The sequence below is a fragment of the Schistocerca americana genome, chromosome 11 (genome assembly GCF_021461395.2).
Source record: "Schistocerca americana isolate TAMUIC-IGC-003095 chromosome 11, iqSchAmer2.1, whole genome shotgun sequence".
NCBI classification, from domain to species: Eukaryota; Metazoa; Arthropoda; class Insecta; order Orthoptera; family Acrididae; genus Schistocerca; species Schistocerca americana.
The window spans coordinates 27,827,346-27,851,161 of record NC_060129.1 but is presented as its reverse complement, the minus strand read 5'-3'; the positions used below and the strand labels follow the sequence as shown (position 1 = coordinate 27,851,161).

At 41.2% G+C, this 23,816-nt stretch overlaps 1 protein-coding gene across 10 annotated transcripts in view; it reads right to left on the bottom strand.

Annotated features, from left to right (window-relative positions):
• LOC124553906 (zinc finger protein 724-like) overlaps positions 1–23,816 on the bottom strand; it is a 146,252-nt gene that overhangs the window by 65,915 nt on the left and 56,521 nt on the right. For all 10 annotated transcript variants that reach the window (XM_047127920.1, XM_047127925.1, XM_047127923.1 and 7 more), the window contains one exon: positions 10,903–10,965. In XM_047127920.1, the coding sequence (XP_046983876.1) occupies positions 10,903–10,965 (63 nt within the window). The remainder of the gene's footprint in view (positions 1–10,902; positions 10,966–23,816) is intronic.

Genomic DNA, 23,816 nt, shown 5'->3' with positions numbered 1-23,816 from the left:
GTCTTACCATCGGCTTATTCTTTTCTTTCTGGCACCCATACTTTGTACTTCTGTTCACCTTATTTTACTGATTTTTATTTTTGCTTGCATATACTTTCACTACACTGTCTCTCTATCTGAACTTTTTTCGTACCATAATATTAATCTTATTGTCCTGGCATTCAACCTTTTCCAGTTTACTGTATCTGTTGGATAACTTGTTTGTTTTATCAAGATTTAATACATTCAAGTATTTTACATGTTTAATCTTCCTAGTTTTAAGGTATTTGAAATTACACTAATTTGACTGCCATTCATTTTTCATTCAACCTTAATTGCTAACCATGCTTATCGCACCACACTGTGCAATGTGCTAAATTTCCTTTTGCACTAATTAACTTCCTAATCAACACAGCTACATCTATGATATTTGTGTGTCATCTACCAGAGTGGAAGGCATGGTGTCAGAATTTTGTATGGAGAATGTGTATATTCACATATGCATGGCCATATTATCTACTGCTATAATTGGTTTTGTTGTTGTATCTAAGGTGATTCCACACCTCTTATATTCGATACAAATGTTTTCCTATGTCTTTCTGTAATCCAAACGACTTTTTTCTATTCTTTATTTCCAGTACACTCTGTTCTGGCTTTTCTAGTGATGTGTGACACGTCGTTGGCATTAATTTTAATGTAAAATGTGGCCCTGGCATTAATTTTACTGTGTGAGTACCCAAGCTTTTATAATTTATCTCTTTTCTCAGTTCATGCTGTTCTATCGTCTTGGTGGTATACAATATGACCATGATGGCTATTTGTAACTTTGACCTCCCTGTGTGCTTTTGGATTATCTGATGAAGCCCTACTCGGGCGAAATGGTGTAAGAAATAAACTTAAATTTGCAACTTATATCTGCTTTTACAGTTGACTGGTATATTGTTCCTTTTAATACAGATTTGACTTTGGGGAAGAGATTACAATCACATGGAAATAGGCCAGTTGAATACGGTGGGTGGTCTTAACACTGGGATGCTATACTTAACTATAAATCTTTTAACACAATGCATTGTCTTGATGCAGAACCCATGACTTGTTCTTCCACAATATGGATAATTTTTTCTTATTTCCCCATAGAGTTCAGTAAGAGCTTCAAGGTAGCAATGCTGATTAATGGTTTGATTTTGGGGAACGCAGAGAAAATACACAATTCCATGAACATCGAAAAATAAAAATGACTATTGCTTTGAATCTTGGTTTGTTCATTCCAGATTCACCTCCTGAGGTGAAGCTAGGCCCTTCCATTGCACAAACTGTCACTTACTTTCTGGATCATAAGTGAAGATTCGTCATATGTTATCACTGTTTCCAAGAAATTAAGTTGACTTTCAATGGTATTCAAAGTGTCAGCATAAACACTTCTATGAGCTGACTTTGGTTCAATTGTGAGAATTTTTGTCTCCATTTTCACACACACTTCTCTCACATTAAGTTGGTTACGTAAAATTTTCAGTATGCACAGTATGCATTCTTTGTCAATCTCTACATTTTCAGTAACTGATCGAATATTTAAACAGCAGTCAGACCGAATCAGATTTCCTACATTTTCAATATCTTCGTCTGTTTTTTGGAGGGCGTCTGGGGTGTGAGTAATCTTCAATGTCTTTTTGGCCATCTTGGAAACACTTGAACTGCTTAAAAACTCATGAATGAGATAAACAGTCTTCACCATACACTTCTTTTAGTAACATACTGGTTCTATTAACAGTTTTTCCAAGTCTCATGTGAAACTTCATAACAATTCATTGCTCTATTGTTACTCTTATTATTTCTGGCAAAACAAAATTCCAGTTCTTACACAAACAAAGGCCATGGCAACACTGATTTGTCCATAGACACCAGAGATGTCACATTTGACTGAGAAGTTTTCACACTTTACACTTATTAGTTGTTCATCTTTGGTGCATATGTAGCATCAATCCCATTATTTTACAGAATGTGGTTTTACCATAAAAGGGCACTATCTCTTTTCCTAAACCTTGTACAGTTTAACTTAAGGAAACAATTAATGAGTGACATGTTGGTCAAGTAGGTCCAAAAGCATGGACTATCCATACCCCTGTCTTTAATCCCTTAGATATCTGAATATGGGGAAACTAAGACATTTATGCATTCACTTCCTAACAATGATATTAAAAGACATTAATAACATTAGAGAATGTCTGTCACATGCACACGACAATTCCGGAGAGCAGTCAAGTTTCACCATCTTAGACTGTGGTTCTTTGAGAAGGAGGGATGAATGATGTTTAAGCATCTCCTTTAGTGTCAAGAGGCACATGGTTACCAGAAGACAGAATGGCCACTATCTGAACAAGTATTTCTATTTTGTTTAGTCTTGTTTTGATCAGTACCATCCCTCTTAATGCAAAGGGCATTTGTTTTTAAACGCACTGTCCAGCTAATAGCACATGGAATAGTTTTCTCATGGTTGGTTTTCCCAATGATTGTAATAATTCTGAGAGAACACTGTATATTCCTGGCACTGCGTTTTGGTTTTCCAGTGCTTAGCCACATTCTTCTCACAGCATCATATCTCCCATCTCATCTTCAACCACTGACAGTGTTATTTCTCCAGAACAAATTAAATTAAGAGAAAACCAAGAAAACTCCAAACAAGTCCTGGCTGTCACAGCACATACTCAATCATCATTTTACGGAAGTCTAAAAACTTCAGTTGTATTCATGGTCTTAAAGCTTATGACATGGTGTAGCAAGGAGAGTTCATCCTGAAGCTAACAAATGGATCCTTGAAACTTACCAGACTCATCAATAACCTAATGAAAAATCTATTCTTTAGAGGAGTTATTACAGAACATAAAACTGGTAGGTGTTTATGTATTAAAATAGACTACCACATAACTCAGTATTAGCTTTCCTTCTATTTAACCTTTACACTTCTGACACATCAGCAAAGACGCCACAGAAATTCTGTTACAATAGTGACCTGCAGCTGCCCTCCAAACAAAATACCTAAATGTAGGAGAACACAATCTGACATCAAATTTGGAACAGCTGACTGGATTTTATATGACATGTTGACTGCACAAATCCAGTCAAAACAGGAAGCTGTGAATTCTGCCTCAGTAATCACCTATCTGATACAAAGCTGAATGGTTCATTTTGAAATAACAAATAAACCACAGCAATTATCCAAAATACCTTGGCATTAGCTGTCATACAAGCAACTGCTACTAAGTGGACAAAATCCGAAAGCCATAGAGGATAATCAGAAAACTGGTAGGAACTTCAATGGGAGTGCAAGCTGATATCCTATGTACCACTGCACAATCCAAAAAATGCTATATATCTATGAGGAGACATCAAAAAGGAAGTTACACGTTTAATCCCCTGCTGAGACCATTGTGCAACAAGATTGGTGAATTAATATATCTAAAAACAAAGATGATGTGACTCACCACACGAAAGCATTGGTATGTTGATAGAGAGACAAACAAACACAAACACACACAAAATTCAAGCTTTCGCAACCAGCGGTTGCTTCATCAGGAAAGAGGGAAGGAGAGGGAAAGACGAAAGGATGTGGGTTTTAAGGGAGAGGGTAAGGAGTCATTCCAATCCCGGGAGCGGAAAGACTTACCTTAGGGGGAAAAAGGACAGGTATACACACACACACACACACACACACACACACACACACACACACACACACACACACACACACACACATCCATCCGCACATACACAGACACAAGCAGACATATGACTGAAAAACCTGACATTTATGCCATTTTAATGATAGACAGTCAACAGTTAAACAAAATAATTTCACTTTGGTTGGTTTGTGGCGGGTTGAAGGGACCAGACTACAAAGGCCATCGGTCCCTTTTTTCACGACCATGAAACACCCACAAGGAAGGAAAAAACAAGCAACAGAGATGACAAGGGACAACACAGAACAAGAAAGACATAGACAAAGACCAGAAAAGAGGAATTAAAAACACAAAGAGTGTGACAGTGGTAGGCTAACCATGGAAACAAAAAAAAAAAGGAAAAGCCAACCACCAAGAGACACACTAAAAACCCAATCTAAAACTGTAGGCCAAAGGCCAGACTAAACACACAAAAGAAGCAAACCCTCAGATTGAGCGATAAAAGCCCCCTGTGTGAATATAACTCAACACCAAGCCTGCCATTGCAGAATCATCCATTAAAAGTGCACGGACTGTATCAGGCAGTGCAAACATCTGCCTGAGGGCAGTTAAAAGTGGACAGTCCAACAAAATGTGGACCACTGTGATGTGACGATGCTTTCCTGCCACTGTGATGGGAACTCACCCTCAACACAGATACGGTTGAAAAGGTCTACGAGGCGTCACTGGCAGTTCACTGAGAGGTGTTTGAGCATCTGACAGTGGATGCGATCCAGCCCAGGAGCCATATTAAGGCAAGTGGAATTCCTACTCACTGAATGGAGCATTGTACGATTCGGGGTGGTGCGTATGGAATGAAAGACTTTGATGTTTCAACTGCTCTTTCAGGGAGCAGAAAGCCAGCAGGTAATTTGTGGAAGCAGAACTCTGAGCATAATGCTCTGCTACGAGTTCTGCAATCGTGTCTGAGTCAGTACAGACTGCTCCATTCAGGGAAAGCCCAGGTATGCTGACAGGGGTCTGATAGCCATAGAGTCACCTAATCCTGGCCCAAATCTGAGATGCAGAGGTATGGATGTCAATGGTGGAGACACACCTTTTCCAGCACTCCTGCTTCCATTGGCGAATAAGGCATCGGGCTTGGGCATGGAGCTGCTTAAAGGCAATGAGGTGGTCCAGTGACGGGTTCCACTTATGACATTGGAAGGCCTGCCTGCAATTGTGAATCGCCTCAGTGATCTCTGGTGACCACCAAGGCACAGTCCTCCGCCGATGGGACCCAGAAGAACAGTCTGCTGCAGAAACGATGCCTGTGTTGACCGTGTGAACCACCACACAATGGCGTCATGAGAAAGAGGCTCAATAGTGCAATGGAGGTGAACAAGTCCCAATCAGCCTTATTAAAAGCCCATCTGGGGAGGAGCCTAGAAGAATGACGCCGTGGCAGACAAAAAGATTGGAAAGTGGTCACTACCGCACAAGTCATCATGCACATGCCAGTGGACGGATGGTAGAAGGCCAGGGCTGACCGAAAGGTTGATGGCTGAGTATGTGCCATGTGCCACACTGAAATGTGCGGAGGCACCAGTATTTAAGAGAGAAAGGCTGAGCTGTGCCAACACTTGCTCAATTACAGAGCCTCTGTCTGTTGCCACCAATCCACCCCACAAAGGGTATGGGCATTAAAGTCGCCAAGTAACAGAAAAGGTGGCAGCAGTTGGACTATCAGCACAGCCAATACATGCTGTGGGACATCGCCATCTGATGGAAGATAGAGACTGCAGACAGTAACAGGCTGAGGCATCCACACACTAACAATGACATCCTCTAAAGGTGTTTGAAGATGGACACACTCGCTGTAAAGAGAGTTAAGAACGTAGACACAGACTCCACCAGATACCCTCTCATCAGCCGCCCAATTCTTATAACAACCCCAATAGCCATGGAGGATGGGAGATTGCATCGCCGGAAAGCAAGTTTCCTGGAGAGCAATGCAGAAGAAAACGGGAAGGCTGAAAAAATTGTCAGCGCTCAGCAAGGTGGGGAAAAAAACCACTGCAATTCCACTGGAGGATAATAGGATCGTGAGGCTGGGCAGGCATTGACCATTCAATGAGGCAATTTATGCTTCAGGGTCACCTGCTGTCACTGACTTATTGACTCAGCAGTCCATATCTATTGTGTCTGAGCGTCCGGTGAGATCTAGGTCCTCAGCAGACATAAGAATCTCCACCCCATCCTCTCCTCAAGACGTAGAGCTTGTAGGTAGTGGTGGTGTTGGTGCCACCGCAGTGCCCTGGCTCTTGAGGGCCTTTTGCTTTTTTGGTTTCTCTCGCTGCCATTTAGGTTTGTCCCACTGGAAGAGCTTCACTGATTCAGTCTCAGGGACTGATGAGGACTATGAAGCCCTACAACCAGCTACCTGTGGTTGCTTCAGCCACTGGCGGGTGTCAAGTGAACCACTGGTAAGAACCTGGGAAGGAAGTGACCCAAGGGACCCCTTCCTATCGAGAGGAGCTGAAGAAGTTGTATGCTTCTCCGGCTCAGAAGTGGGGATGGACGTCCCAAATGGCTGGGGCACTGTTGCTCTTGAAGTTGGTGGTGCAGGAGCAACAGGAAGGGTAGTGCCCCACACAGTCAACGGGGCGGTGTAGTCTAACGGCTCAGAGAGCTGACTGGAATTCGCTGAACTGATGGGGCTATCACTGTTGTCATAGTGGTGGCATAAGAGGAAGTCATTCCCACAAGATGGAGTCATTCAAATTTCCTCTTAGCCTCAGTGTAGGTCAGTTGGTCCAAGGTCCTGTACTCCATGATTTATCTTTCTTTCTGTAAAATCCTGCAGTCTGGCGAGCAAGGTGAATGATGCTCTCTGCAGTTCACACAGATGGGAGGCAGGGCACATGGAGTATTGGGATGTGATGGACGTCTGCAATCTCGACATGTGAGGCTGGAAGCACAGCAGGAAGACATATGGCCGAACTTCCACCACTTAAAGCACCGCATCAGGGGATGGATATAGGGCTTGACATCAAGCGGTAGACCATCACCTTGACCTTCTCAGGCAATGTATCACCCCTGAAGGCCATGATGAAGGCACCAGTGGCAACCTGATTATCTCTCAGACCCCGATGAACATGATGGCCAAAATGAATACCTCACCACTCCAAATTGGCACGCAGATTGTCATCGGACTGCAAAAGAAGGTCCTTGTGGAATATAATGCCCTGGACCATATTTAAGCTCTCATGGGGCGTGATGCTAACAGAAACATACCCCAACTTGTCACAAGCAAGTAATGCCCGTGTTTGGGCAGAGCACGCTGTTTTTATCAAAACTGCCCCAGAGAGCATTTTGGACAAGCCCTCCACCTCCCCAAACTTGTCCTCCAAATGCTCTACAAAGAACTGAGGCTTCGCCGACATGACAGACTCACCATCAGCTCTCGTACAAAGCAGGTAGCAGGGTGAATAAGTCTCACTGCCATCCTTAGTCTTTCACACCTCCCATGGTGTGGCCAGGGAGGGGAATGATTTGGGGTCATACTTCTGAGCATTAAATTGAGCCCTGGAATGCTTAGAGACTGCTGGTGGCTAGTCACAAGCAAGAGATGATGTACCACGCTTCATTGCAGGTCATCCGCCCTGATGCCACCCACTCCGACTGAGGGCCCTCCCCATGGGCACCACTCAGCCTCGGCAAGGGCCATCTGGCAACATAGCCATTGCCGGGAGTCCCAATGCCCCAGGGAGATAGGCATCTACTCCTTGGCATAAGTGGGAAGTTAACAGCACAGACATCAGCAGAGCATTCCCTGTGTTGTCAGGGGGCTACAACCAACAGGATACATGGTGGCCCCACCACAACAGACTGGCTACCATGAAGGATATCAGGTGCAAAGAAGTCCACGGCTGTCATCGGCGCAGAAACAACACTGCATAGTGCATGGGGAAACCACACCCAGGAATGTATCCTCACTCAAGAGATGGAGAATGAACATGTCTACAATGTAACGATGAGAAAGGGCGCTAAAGATCTCAACACACTATGGATACAATGGACCATGTAAGACACCCTTCCCCAATTGGCTCACCCTTCAGAAAAATTTGGAAATGTGGCAGTCTAACACTACAGGGGACCACAACATAAAGGCCGAAACGTGTGAGACTCCTTTCAGTCGCCTCTTTCAACAGGCAGGAATACTGCAGGCCTATCCTAAGCCCCAGACAAAGGGGGAGGGGGGGGGGGATTTCACTTCCAAATGTGTATATTAACTATCATTCCCACCTTTTTAGCTGAAAAATTAATATATATTAGGTTTGAAATTCAACATTTTGTAAAATCCTTCCTTCACCACTCTCTACATAGCCATGTGGTCAATGTCAGCCAGCCTATCATTAATATTTTAGCAGCAATTTTCATGCAGTCAGTCAGTATTCATTCAGGATTCATTAACAAAAGGTCATAAAATCACTTGAACAAACATCAAGCAATGTTCACAGAATCAGTCTACACCCAGAGTTACACCTGCACAGTTATGTAATAGTCTAATGTTTATTCAAATATATGCAGTTAACCAGAATGAGATTTTCACTCTGCAGCGGAGTGTGCGCTGATATGAAACTTCCTGGCAGATTAAAACTGTGTGCTGGACCGAGACTCGAACTCGGGACCTTTGCCTTTCGTGGGCTAGTGCTCTACCAACTGAGCTACCCAAGCACGACTCACGCCCCATCCTCACAGTTTTACTTCTACCAGTACCTCGTCTCCTACCTTCCAAACTTTACAGAAGCTCTCCTGCGAACCTTGCCGCAAAGGGCAAAGGTCCCGAGTTCGAGTCTCGGTCCGGCACACAGTTTTACTCTGCCACGAAGTTTCATATCAGCGCACACTTTACTGCAGAGTGAAAATCTCATCCTGGAAACATCCCACAGGCTGTGACTAAGCCATGTCTCCGCAATATCCTTTCTTTCAGGAGTGCTAGTTCTGCAAGGTTCGCAGGAGAGCTTCTGCAAAGTTTGGAAGGTAGGAGACGAGGTACTGGTAGAAGTAAAACTGTGAGGACGGGGCGTGAGTCGTGCTTGGGCAGCTCAGTTGGTAGAGCACTAGCCCGTGAAAGGCAAATGTCCCGAGTTCGAGTCTCGGTCTGCACACAGATTTAATCTGCCAGGAAGTTTCATATGCAGTTAAGATTGAACATTCATTGAGCATGGACCTTGGATTTCAGCCACTTGACTGTAGCATTTAGACTCCTCACTGTCTTTGTGGATTACTAATGTGTTATGAGATCTTGCTGATCATTGTCAATGTCACTAGTCACAATAAGTGTGCAAAATTAATTTCAGTGATACAGGCCAGAGTTGCCATAAAATGAAAATCCAAAGAAGATGAAGAAAGCTATTTCAGTTCACTGATCAGATATCTCAAATTTCTACCTTCTTTTATTATATAAAAAGTTCTATTGTTGTCAATCAACAATAGGATGCTATCCATGCCCAAACAATTTTGAATGCAGACTTATAATCCAACATTAGTCGATTTAATATTCTTGCCTACTGCTAAAAATATGCTATTTATTACTCCAAGCACACTTTCTTTTCAGTAAACACTTGAGATTTTCCTCAAAAGGATCATTCCCATCAATTTCTGACTCAAGCCCTCTCTCAATGCTGTGCATTATCCATCAGTTTCTGACTTAAGCCTTAAGGCTTCTCTCATTGCTGTGCATTATGTTGGTTCTACACTTTTAATTCTTTTTCAAACTCTACAAATGACGAATACCTCATGCACACACTATATATTAGTTTGAAATAAATCTTGTGAATAAGATACAGAATGTAGAACACAATCATCTCTGACAATTCCTTACTTTACATGAAAGTTGTAACACAGTCCAGACCCTGTTTTAAGCTCAACCTGGAGGTTGCTATGAACACTGAATTTTTTACTAGGCATTTTCCCACTGGGAGTTGCCCTTCCCCTCATTTGACCTATGAATGGGCTTCAGCAAGTATACAATACTCATGCAATAAAACACTAAATCACTGTTTGTAATGCTCAATGAATTATACAAAGACACTTCCCTATGTAAAATATAGTAATCAAACATCTTCAACTATCCAAAAAGATCTGCTTCCCAAGCCCCCCCCCCCCTCCCCCTCCCCCTCCCTCTCCCTCTCCACACACAGAAACACCACAATAGTTTTTAGCAAAATTAGCACCACAATGAACAGAAACAAAATGATGAACAACTGGGCACCTCTCTATAAATATGACAATGCAGGTATCTGCTCAAGTCCTGTTTTGTTAACCATGTGTGAAAACAGATGTGAGCAAAATAGACAGAAAAGTGAAAAAACTGTGTATACAATCACAACAGAAAACAAAAAGCCACCAGAGTTGCACAACTAGATGAAAAACATAAGCACAGTGAACACACAGCCACTAATCATGAAGAAGTATTTCAGAATAAGTAAATTTCTTTACATCTACCTTACAGACAGGCATACTGTCAAAATAATAAAAAGACATAAACCAGACTGACCTGTAGAAACTAATTTTCACAAGTGATGTAACACCATGTGAGGAAAAAAAAATGCTGTTATAGTTTTTATGCCTCATGCAGAAAAACAACCATAAACTTTGTATGATTTTTGAATAAATAAATCGAGGCCTGCATAAGATGACACATGTGTCAAAACAGTCTGAGTAAACAGAAAAAGAGACAGATGGTGTTTTGCATATAGTGGAGTTTAAAAACATATATTTAATGCAACAACATGGAAAAATGTTAATGTGAGTTTCCAACCACAGAAAGTTGTTTCTAAAGCTAAGAAACACCTCAATTACAAGATGAACAGTGGACCTGCATCTCTGAACAACAAAGAACCACAAGTTAAATATACAGACAAGAGATGTGAATCTGAGAATCTGCTGGTAAATGATCAGTTTTATAAACTACACATAGATGTCAAACATGTAGATGGAAACCTTAAAACCAACTTAACACTTATTTTTGTTGGTTCTTTTCACTTTAGATCATTACTTTAAACTGCAACTTTTTTACACAGTTATTGTTATGTTACATCATATAAAGTACTACATAAATAAAGTTAAGAATGAAAAATACGATCATGTAGATAATAGCCACGGTAATGTTCAATTATTTTCAGACATGAGACCAAGTTTCAAAAAGCAATAAATAAGAAAATATATAATACGTTTGTAGTAACAGAAGGAAATAAAATACCTCTTGCTCTTCTCCCCGAAGTGGATCTCGCTCAAGAACACGAGCCAAAGTGGATGCATCAGTCTAGAACAAATGTACATCTTATAAATAAACAAGTACACAAAGAGATACTTTATTTCAATCAGTTACATCATAGTGGACAAAATACACAAGTTTTGCTACAATTCCAATTTTTCTTGCTTTCTTTTGACTTTTCTACCTTTCTTTCTCTTCCCAGGAGACCTGCCAATCATATATTTGTATACTACTTCACAAAACTGAGAGGTAATTTGTGGCTCAGTTCTTTTTTGTTGGAAAAAGGAAGTTTACAGTTAAAACATCCTCATACCTACAGATACATATATCTCATCTATCCCTACACTATTCTCTGTCTGTTGCCGCTGCTGTGTGTGTGTGTGTGTGTGTGTGTGTGTGTGTGTGTGAGAGAGAGAGAGAGAGAGAGAGAGAGAGAGAGAGAGAGAGAGAGAGAGAAGCAATACCCAGCGAACCATTATGAATAAACGGTGTACCAGCATTTTTTGTTATTGAGATTATAGGTTTATGTTTTATGAACATGGGTACACAAAGAAAGCATTGTACACAACATACAAATACTTTCTCAATTGGACCCATCTGTGACAATATTGCTGAATGTAGGCATTAACTAACTATTAATTGTTTACCTTTCTGTACTCGGGTGACACATCAAAAACCATTGTCCCAGTGTGTTGAATTCTGTGAACCAATAAACAAAATAGCTCCAAACTACAGCAAAGAAATCCTGTTGAGAATAAAGAACACCTTACAATGAAGCCTTTCAACTTAGATTTTAGTATCTGAGATTTGTCCATCAGTTTTCGAAATTCTTCTGTACACATTCTGAAAAATAAGAATCCTGCAGAGTACCACACACCTCTCTGTGCAGCAAACACAGAAATGTTACACAAGTGCAGACTGTCTGCACTTCCCTCCATTACCAACTAGATGACTCCTTGATGGTTCAGGATGTCTCCAATCAAACAAAGTCTTCTTTTAGACAAATTGATCTATAAAATATTTCCCCAATTTGATTCAGTACTGCCTCATTAATTACCCAATTACACAGTGACTCTTTAGCATTCTCCTGTTGCACCACTTTTCACAAGCTTCTTATCCCAGCTGTTTACAATCTAAGTCTCACTTTTGTAAAATGCCACACTATGGACAAATACGTTTCGAAGACTTCTTCACATTTAAATTCATATTTACTGTTAAAAATTCTCTTTTCCAGAAATTCATTTCCTAACCTAATTCATTCCGTAATACATGATTTGATTCAACTACATACCATTACCTTTCTTTTGTTTTTATTCATAGTCATTTAACATCATTTGAAAATATTATACAATCTGTTAAACTGTTCCTCCAATTCTTTTTCCATCTCTCACAGATTAATGAAGTCATCAGCATATCTCAAAGATATTATTTCTCCTCCTCAAACTATAATCCGCTTTCAGAATGTCTTGTTGGGTTCCTTCACAGCTTGATTGTATGTACAGACAGCATAACATCAGGGATAGGCTACAATCCAGTTCCAGTTCCTTTGCAGTTAAATAGTTTATTACAGTAAAAACACTGCCAAAACATTTATACAAATTTACAATTGCTATGGAGATATGTTTGCTTCTTTGTGTATCTTCTAAGACAGAACATAGGATCAGTATTGCCTCCAGTGCTCCCACATTTCTCTGGATCCCAAAGTCACATTCCTCAAGGTCAGTTTCTACTATTTTTCCCTCATTCTTCTGAAAATAATGCACATCAGCATTTTGCAGCCCTGACTTATTGAACTGATGGTTCCATAATCTATGTGCCCGTTAACATCCTCATCCTGTAGAATTCAATTTACACTGCTGGAAAAAAATTTCAGCACCCTAAAGGAAAAGGTCATTTTATTGACAAGCAAGGTGGCAAGTAGTTGTAGGACTATATGATGACAAATTAAGACTAAATGAAATATATATGTTACAATAAAGATGCCCAGTCACACCATTACAGTGTCTTGCAGCAACACTGGCATGTATTCTCGCATGCAAACCATCATAAAGGATCTGAATGACATCAAGCAATAGACTGTCCCAACCTCTTGTGCCTTTTATTGCAATCTGGCAATGGAACAGGAGTTTTGTTAATGAAGATAATAAACACAAGTACCTCAATTAATCTCGCTACTGCATGACAGGACTTATGTACCCTGACTAGTAGATGAGGCCATTATCGTTTAACAATTGTTAAAATTTGTAAAGAGGGATATTTTATTCATTTCTATTGTAATACAAGCAACCTACTTTACTTTTTGTTAGTGTAACCCATGATGCAAACCTAGTCATTATCACTTGTTATTCTGGTCATTATCATTTGCCATTCTAGCTCCTTTACTGTTTCACAGGGAACACAAAATAGTTTTACTTCAAAAGTATATCATTTTAAAGAGTGCTAATAAAGATATTCGTAAATTATCATCAGTGTTCTAATACAAGAGAGTTAATGCATAAAGTTCACAAGTATCTGTTGTTTTTACAATAACTGTATTCTCGAAAAGAGGCACTATACTGATACTTCTCAACACTTACCTAAACTTCAAACTGGCACTGATTAGGAGCCTTGCAGAGCACGATTTAAGTCATTTCACAGCTGACTAACTTTGTAAATCAGCCCTTAGCTTTAAGACAATCACTGTGTATCATCTGTTTATGGCTCTCAGCTCTTACAAGCTGTTCAAGTGTTGCAGAGACATGATTGTGCCTGTCTCTCAAGCAGACCACCTGCTGAATCACTCCCTGGTCACTCCCTCACTCCAACTGCATTGTCAGGGATGACTGCAGACCTCAGCACAGGCCACTACACTATTATACTACTACTGACATGTCCCCTGCACTAAATTGTGAGACCTCTCACAACCATCTTGAAAAGAAATTAATTATAGTCTACTCTTAGTATCTAAGTACCTCATCTGCGCACCCCATGCCTAAATGGAAGATTGTGACAAACCGTAGACATTGTAGACACTACTTCCATGGAAGAGGGAAGGATGTGAAAACCATCATCAGTCTAGCAAATAACAGAGATAATTTATTACCAATTTAAATTTTTTTCTTCACATCTGGGTTTACAATCACTCTCTTGCATGACCTATGCAACAGGATGTGAACCTAGATGGGATTAGTTCCTGTTAGGATTGCTGACAGGTAAAGTTTATCCATATGGCATTTTTTGGCAGCTAATAGGATGCAAGGGAAGAGAACTACACTTGCTATTCACAGAGGGATGGACAGAGTAGTGATCAGGAGGAGCTCTCTCTCTCTCTCTCTCTCTCTCTCTCTCTCTCTCTCTCTCTCTCTCTCTCTCTCTACTTGACTCTGGTCGCAGCCTAAAGTGTCCATCACACTCTACATCTTGAGCTTTGTCCATCACTGATCGACTATATGGCCCATTCGATTGAATGGTACCTGGTATGCCACCTTTAGGGCACACCCTTTGTGTCCCATATGAACATACTTTACCATTACCTCCTAATCTTTATTTTTCAGTTATATTGGACATCCACACACTTGACAAGCCTGGTACCTATAACAATTGGCATCAGTTAAAATAGGTTGCTATCCCCATGAACCATGGACCTTGCTGTTGGTGGGGAGGCTTGCATGCCTCAGCGATACAGATGGCCGTACCGTAGGTGCAACCACAACAGAGGGGTATCTGTTGAGAGGTCAGACAAACATGTGGTTCCTGAAGAGGGGCAGCAGCCTTTTCAGTAGTTGCAGGGGCAACAGTCTGGATGATTGACTGATCTGGCCTTGCAACACTAACCAAAACAGCATTGCTGTGCTGGTACTGTGAACGGCTGAAAGCAAGGGGAAACTACAGCCGTAATTTTTCCCGAGGGCATGCAGCTTTACTGTATGGTTAAATGATGATGGCGTCCTCTTGGGTAAAATATTACGGAGGTAAAATAGTCCCCCATTTGGACCTCCAGGCGGGGGCTACTCAAGAGGACATCGTTATCTGGAGAAAGAAAACTGGCGTTCTATGGATCGGAGCGTGGATTGTCAGAACCCTTAATCGGGCAGGTAGGTTAGTAAATTTAAAAAGGGTAATGGATAGGTTGAAGTTAGATATAGTGGGAATTAGTGAAGTTCGGTGGCAGGAGGAACAAGACTTTTGGTCAGGTGAACACAGAGTTATAAATACAAAATCAAATAGGGGTAATGCAGGAGTAGGTTTAATAGTGAATAAAAAATAGGAGTGTGGATAAGCTACTACCAACAGCATAGTGAACACATTATTGTGGCCAAGATGGACACGAAGCCCATGCCTACTACAGTAGTACAAGTTTATATGCCAACTAGCTCTGCAGGTGATGAAGAAATTGATGGAATGTATGATGAGATAAAAGAAATTATTCAGGTAGTGAAAGGAGACGAAAATTTAATAGTCATGGGTGACTGGAATTCGAGAGTAGGAAAAGGGAGAGAAGGAAACATAGTGGGTGAATATGGATTGGGGGAGAGAAATGAAAGAGGAAGCCGCCTGGTAGAATTTTGCACAGAGCATAACTTAATCATAGCTAACACTTGGTTCAAGAATCATAAAAGAAGGTTATATACATGGAAGAATCCTGGAGATACTAGAAGGTATCAGATAGATTATATAATGGTAAGACAGAGATTTAGGAACCAGGTTTTAAAATGTAAGACATTTCCAGGGGCAGATGTGGACTCTGACCGCAATTTATTGGTTATGAACTGTAGCTTAAAACTGAAGAAACTGCAAAAAGGTGGGAATTTAAGGAGATGGGACCTGGATAAACTGACTAAACCAGAGGTTGCACAGAGTTTCAGGGAGAGCATAAGGGAACAATTGATAGGAATGGGGGAAAGAAATACAGTAGAAGAAGAATGGGTAGCTCTGAGGGATGAAGTAGCGAAGGCAGCAGAGGATCAAGTAGGTAAAAAGACATGGGCTAGTAGAAATCCTTGGCTAACAGAAGAAATATTGAATTTAATTGATGAAGGGGAGAAAATATAAAAACGCAGTAAATGAAACAGGCAAAAGGGAATACAAACGTCTCACAAATGAGATTGACAGGAAGTGCAAAATGGCTAAGCATGGATGGCTAGAGGACAAATTTAAGGATGTAGAGGCCTATCTGTGTAGAGGCAAGATAGATACTGCCTAAAGGAAAATTAGAGAGACCTTTGGAGAAAAGAGAGCCACCTGTATGAATATCAAGAGCTCAGATGGAAACCCAGTTCTAAGCAAAGAAGGGAAAGCAGAAAGGTGGAAGGAGTATACAGAGGGTCTATACAAGGGCGATGTACTTGAGGACAATATTATGGAAATGGAAGAGGATGTAGATGAAGATAATATGGGAGATACAATACTGCGTGAAGAGTTTGACAGAGCACTGTAAGACCTGAGTCAAAACAAGGTCCCGGAAGTAGACAACATTCCATTGAAACTACTGACGGCCTTGGGAGAGCCAGTCCTGACAAAACTCTACCATCTGGTGAGCAAGATGAATGAGACAGGCGAAATACTCTCAGACTTCAAGAAGAATATAATAATTCCAATCCCAAAGAAAGCAGGTGTTGACAGATGTGAAAATTACCGAACTATCAGTTTAATGAGTCACAGCTGCAAAATACTAATGCGAATTCTTTACAGACGAATGGAAAAACTGGTAGAAGCTGACCTCGGCGATGATCAGTTTGGATTCTGCAGAACTATTGGAACACGTAAGGCAATGCTGACCCTACGACTTATCTTAGAAAATAGATTAAGGAAAGGCAAACCTACATTTCTAGCATTTGTAGACTTAGAGAAAGCTTTTGACAATGTTGACTGGAATAGTCTCTTTCAAATTCTAAAGGTGGCAGGGGTAAAATACAGGGAGCAAAGGGCTATTTACAATTTGTACAGAAACCACATGGCAGTTATAAGAGTCGAGGGGCATGAAAGGGAAGCAGTGGTTGGGAAGGTAGTGAGACAGGGTTGTAGCCTGTCCCCGATGTTACTCAATCTGTATATTGAGCAAGCAGTAAAGGAAACAAAAGACATTGTAATTCTGTCAGAGACAGCAAAGGACTTGGAAGAGCAGTTGAACAGAATGGACAGTGTCTTGAAAGGAGGATATAAGATGAACATCAACAAAAGCAAAATGAGGATAAGGGAATGTAGTCGGGTGATGCTGAGGGAATTAGATTAGGAAATGAGACATTTAAAGTAGTAAAGGAGTTTTGCTATTTGGGGAGCAAAATAACTGATGATGGTCGAAGTAGAGAGGATATAAAATGTAGACTGGCAATGGCAAGGAAAGCATTTCTGAAGAAGAGAAATTTGTTAACATCAAGTATAGATTTAAGTCTCAGGAAGTCGTTTCTGAAAGTATTTGTATGGAGTGTAGCCACGTATGGAAGTGAAACGTGGACGATAAATAGTTTGGACAAGAAGAAAATAGAAGCTTTCGAAATGTGGTGCTACAGAAGAATGCTGAAAATTAGATGGGTAGATCACATAACTAATGAGGAGGTATTGAATATAATTGGGGAGAAGAGGAGTTTGTGGCACAACTTGACAAGAAGAAGGGACCGGTTGGTAGGACATGTTCTGAGGCATCAAGGGATCACAAATTTAGCATTGGAGGGCAGTGTGGAGGGTAAAAATCATAGAGGGAGACCAAGAGATGAATACACTAAGCAGATTGAGAAGGATGTAGGTTGCAGCAAGTACTGGGAGATGAAGAAGCTTGCACAGGATTGAGTGGTGTGGAGAGCTGCATCAAACCAGTCTCAGCACTGAAGACAACAACAACAACAACAACAACAACAACAACAAAATAGGTTGCTACCTTTTGGTTTGTACAGGAGTCTACTAATTTCAATGTCTAAGTGCTGTGATTTGAATGTTCCTCCAGCCCAAGATTGTAAAAGGGTGGAGGTCAGTCCAGTACACTACGTTCAACATCTGCGCCTTGTTGGCATGACTAGTGCTTGCTGCATCAGTGCATTCCACTGCTGTAGTAGAGCAAAGTTGGGTTTGCAGCCTGCTGTGGCCTGTGAGCCAACTTTTCATGTCACAACTTCATGCTGCCGTGTGGCCTGTCCCAAGTGGCACACAGTCAGGATGCCTGGTGCACACAGAAGGCAACCTACTGGGGCCTTACTGTACAGCTCTGGGCCCTGAACCATGAACTGTCACTTTACATTGCTGTTTCTTCATCATAACCTGCTGTCACATGTCAGCCATTGCTGCCTGATGGTCTCAGGTTTATCACAATGGCTCTCGTCGCAAAGCACCAAACAGCAGTCAGGCATCATTACTTGCTAGATGCTGCCATCACACAGTTGTCACCCATCTCCTACCATCCCACATGCTGTCACCACAGGGGATACTTCACTGCGCTGTTTTTCAGCCATGAGGGTCACTGTTTTGCATCACAGCATGCCACTGTCTCAACTCACTGCATATATATATGGTTATAATAGAGGGAAACATTCCACATAGGAAAAATATATCTAAAAACAAAGATGATGTGACTTACCAAATAAAAGTGCTGGCAGGTCGACAGACACACAAACGAACACAAACATACACACAAAATTCAAGCTTTCGCAACAAACTGTTGCCTCATCAGGAAAGAAGGAAGGAGAGGGAAAGACGAAAGGATGTGGGTTTTAAGGGAGAGGGTAAGGAGTCATTCCAATCCCGGGAGCGGAAAGACTTACCTTAGGGGGAAAAAAGGTTGGGTATACACTCGCACACACACACATATCCATCCACACATATACAGACAAAAGCAGGCATATTTAAAGACAAAGAGTTTGGGCAGAGACCTACCCCAGCCATGTAGTATCTGTTGTCAAGCACAAGCCACAGTGATCACTAGTGCTTCCCCAATATCGCACCAGAGTCAGTCGTCTTGTCTCAAGTAGAGCTAGATGCAGCCTCCAATACCTACAGATCTATGAGGTGTATCTAATCCTGATGCTACTGGGAGCTAAAATGGTGCCTCCCAGTTGGCACCTATTTTTTTTTTTTTTTTTTCTGACAACAACTGATTCCAAAACACCTTCTGTGGGTCCTCAGTTCAAAGTTCAGACCTGAGTGCCTTCTGCACTGCATCCACTTAAGCAATTGGCTGGTAGTCGCCTTTGCACCTCACAGTGTGACCAGCCTAGATTGGAGCTTGATGCTACTGTGTGCTTGGCATCAGCAGGTCTGATGCAGCCCCTTGTCTCCAAACCATGCTGACAGTTTCCTGCAGCTAACTGTATGGCCTGACATCTCCAGGTTGGTGGCCATCTCCTGCTGCCATGTGCTGAGCTAAGCAAGCACTGCAATCCAGGGTCCATGTGCACTACTAGGTTGCTGACTAATATGCCTGTATGAAATCTGCAAAACAAATTGTGTTTTTTACTGAAACTTCCTGGCAGACTAAAATTGTGCACAGGACAGAGACTTGAAATCAGGACCTTTTCCTTTCACAGGCAAGAGCTCTGCTGACAGAGCTACTCCAACACGACTCACAACCTGTCCTCACAACTTTACTTCCACCAGTTCCTCATCTCCCATTTTCCAAACATCATGGAAGTTCTTCTGCAAAACTTGCTGGATAAGCACTTCTTGAGGAAAGGACACTGTGGAGACCCGGATTTCACATCAGTGCACACTCCACTGTAGAGTGAAAAATTCATCCCACGGCATGTGGCTAAGCTGTGTCTCTGCAACATCCTTTCTTCCAGAAATACTAGTCCTGCATTCAAAGGAGAACTTCTGTGAAATTAGGTAGGCAGGAGATGAGGTACTGGCAGAAGTAAAGCTGTGAAGATGGGTCATGAGTCATATTTTGGTAGCTTAGTCTGTATAGCACTTGCCTGAGAAAGACAAAGGTCCTGAGTCGAACTTCTGGTTCAGTACACAGTTTTAATCTGCCAGGAAGATTCATATCAGCACACACCCTGCTGCAGAGTGAAAAATTCATAATGGCAGGTTGTTATTTCCACTGCCTGTATGATTCCATGACAGCTGAGGAACTGGTTCTTCATACCTGCTGCCCTGTCCACCATCCTGCAAGATAATCAAGACCTGCTACATGATAAATAACATTTGGATCTATCCTGACCCCACTACAACTGCTGTCAGAAATGACCAGTGACATGGGTTAGTGTTTTAGGCCACCAATCAACATCAGCAGCACAGTTCTGTGCTTCATGAAAAACTCACTTCCTTCAAATATTGTGCAATGGCACACATCTTTAATTCTGGTCTTCAAGTGCAGTTCATGACATTAAACTCAATGGTGTGAGGTGTTTGGAGTGCATTTAGAGAGGAACATTTGCTCATTTGTGTCCAGTACTATGGGAAAACTAACTTATTATGAACAGAGGGCATGGCTCAATCACAATCACAAGTTTGTTTTGATAGGTATAGAGCACTAAACATGAGCAAGTACTTAGCTAGAAGAAGCAAGCTGTGTTACAACAATAGTGATAGAATCAAGTGTCTTAATCTCATTGTATTTTTCCTAGTCATTCTTGTGTGTCATATAAGGGCTTTATGATGTCTTTATGTGCCTAATGCATGGTCGGTTACTGTTCAGAAAGCAGTTCAAACATTATCAGATCAATCAGAAGACAGAAACTTGTCTAATTTAGCTGTTCCTGTCATTCATTCAACCACCTAGTTGCTTCTCTTTCAGGAAAAACAGGAGAAGTAGCCTTAGTGTTTCTAGATAACTGCTGACAGCTGCAAAGCTGGTTTGCTGCAAATGGCCAAATTACATCAGATGGAGGTTGCGAATCTTATGTACCATGAGCTCCTGAGAAATGTTCAATCACTTGATGAACTGAGAAAACGTCTAATACAATGATACACAAGGCAGAACAGCTGTAGATACTATCGCAATCAGTTAAATGAGGTATCACAGAAACAGAGCGAGTCTGTAAAGGATTTCCTGGGTAGGATACAAAAACTAAATGTTAATATCTTTGAGATAACAGACAATAACGACACAAGTAGAGTTCTTCTGCAGAACAGAGGGTGTTACAAGCTATTTTGCAGGCTTTGACAGCTGATGCTCAAGAAAAGTATGCACAGAATTTTTAAGAGACACTACTAGAGCAATATACGTAGCAACAACTTTGGAGGAATTAAAATCCACTAACTTGAGTCTGTTATAGCAGAAGTGTTTTTTCCACTGATGTTAAATGTTACTGTATGGGTCGTTCATACCACATACAAAAGGACTGACATCAGCCACAATGTAAGACATGTGGGACAGACACCAAGAATGAGATTTTAGGTAAAGCATAAGGCATATGGGAAGGTTTGGCATGTGAATAGTCAAGCATTAGAGGACAACATAAAAACTGCATTTGTCCTTGGCGTCGCTGCCAGTAGCTACTTTGAAGAATGTTCCCACCATGATTCAACATTCATTACTAAGAGTTTTGTGGGGATTAAAGCTGACACAGTATACGGTGTATCTGTACAATATTAACATTTACATGTAAAAAGAATGGGGGAGGTTTTCAACAGATTACATTTATCACATCTTATTCTTAGCAATGAGAAGTGCCATTTTGTGCTACAAGAGGTAAATTTATTGAAACCTGTAATTATTCAGGATGGAGTGTAAACAGATCCAAGACTGGTGAATGTTTTACAGATACAGATCAGGTCACCAAATCTATATTGGAATCTATGAAGCACTTATGCCATTTGTGACATATTTGCAAGTTGAGATCAGGCTCACCGAATGATAGGGAAAATGATAAGGCACTTTGTGAATAGGCATCACAATGACTGGCACAAATAATTGCCGTACAATGCAGTGGCTTGTAATTCTAAAACTCAAGAATGTGTAAGCCCATTGCCACAACAAGTGGCATATGGCTGAAAAATGCCATCACTATTTGAAGTAAGCAAACTAAAGGTGGGGAAAAATGGTGCCCCAATGTGTAATTTTGTAAAAAATATTCAGAGAGAAATATGGAAACCAGTGCAAAATGCCAATGCCAATGCCCTTGAACATCAGGAGACTGGTGCAGCAGAATTATATGCTACACAGTGTCACACGGATTATTGGGTAATGCTGTGATGCCCAGATATGCCAAAAAGGAAAAATGAAATTCATTACATGGAATAAAGGTCCTTATTGAGAAGACCTCACCAGTGAATGTCAAACTGCTGTTGTCATCGTGTTAAATGGTCATACATGTTGGATTTTTCTAAAGGCACAACAGACTCATTGCCACACTTGCAGCAATGCATGCTTCGTGCACAATATCATACACATCAATATCGAGACAACAGTGGTGTATTTGGACTTAAGTTTTTTGGGTTTATTTCTGGTGTGATGTACCATGTACCATGGGGAAAGTTATTTTGAGGATATCGTATATGTAGTCAACTTGGATAAATTTGTCATGCAGTCACAGTAATGTGGGGGTTTGTTGCATTTATGAGGAAACAACACATGACAGGAGCAGAGTTTCATTCACCGTGTGAGGAATGTAATTGTAGGTATTATTTTTAGATGGTAAGCTTAGGCCAAGAAGCAGAAGAGAACTATTGAGTGCATTCTTTATGAAGCATTTTGCTTAATTATGTTTTTGTTTCTTGAGTACGTGAATTTTGCTTAAGAAGTTAATGTGTGCATTCTCTTCTTGTGTTCATTTTTTGGTTAACTGTAGGAGTACGATTTTCCTTGGATGATCATTTCCATAACCCACGTTTGGATTGCTTTTTACTCTTTGGTGCTCTGAGTGACCTTATCCTGTGCAGCAGTGCTCTAGGGGAACTAAGGTAGCACATTATTTAGTGTCTTTAGGCAAATTATGTGATGTTTCGTTACAGATTTACACACTTTTTGCACTTAAGAAGATTTCTGGGTGCCATCTGGAAATGCCTATAATTATGTGTACAAGAGAGTGCAGATTATGGAATTCGTTACTAACTGATGAATAATTTATTCAGTATTTGGAAACACTTGAACAAAGTTATCATGTTTTTTGATTTTAATGTTCTTAATTTTTCTTGTTTGTAGTGGACTGAGGATCTCTTTTGTTTTGTTGTACACCTGAGATGATACATTTTGTTGTAAATAATTGTCTGTAGGGCAACATTATGATTGGTGTAGCATTATGGAGATTCCAATAATTGAGTGGTAGAGTATAATCCAGCCCCAAGTAATCCAGACCACCTCAGGGATGACTGAAGTAAAATTATTCTTAGAAGGAACAGGAGTGCCAGGATGCCCAGAAGACATCCTAGCACCACAACTTGTGGCTGCTGTAGAAGCAGAAATGTTATAACAAAAGCCTTGTTCCAGCATGAAAGCAAGCTTGGTTACTCTACAAGGGACCTTGCTGCCAAGGCTGCAAAATAGTCGATCCTGCATAGTATGGGATCTGAGCAGCCACAGTAGTGACCTGGATTACACCATACTGGAGCCTGGCACTGCGCTGCCTCCATGGTCTATGTGACGAAAAGTGTCATTCTGTCATAACAGGGTCACGTCAAATGACCACAAGTACTACCCTCCCTGGTCTCCCAATATCTGTCACTGACCGTAGCCTACATCATAAAGTACTTCACTCCAACTGTCAATCTGAAGTGGATCATCTCGTCTCACCTAAGCTAGACATTGCCTCCACTAGCCATGAACCAATGTGCCACATCTAGTTCTGATGCTGCCAGCAGCTGAACTGGTGCTTCCCTGCTGCGGAACTGCTGCTGGTTGACATCAACTAACCTCAGTCTGTCTTCCAGGTGTCCTTGGTTTGCAGTTCAAACTTGAGTGCCTCATCCACTAAGTCCACTGCAAGCTGCTGACTGTGTGTAATGGCATGACTGACCTACACCAGAGTGTCATGCGTGCTTGGCATCAACAT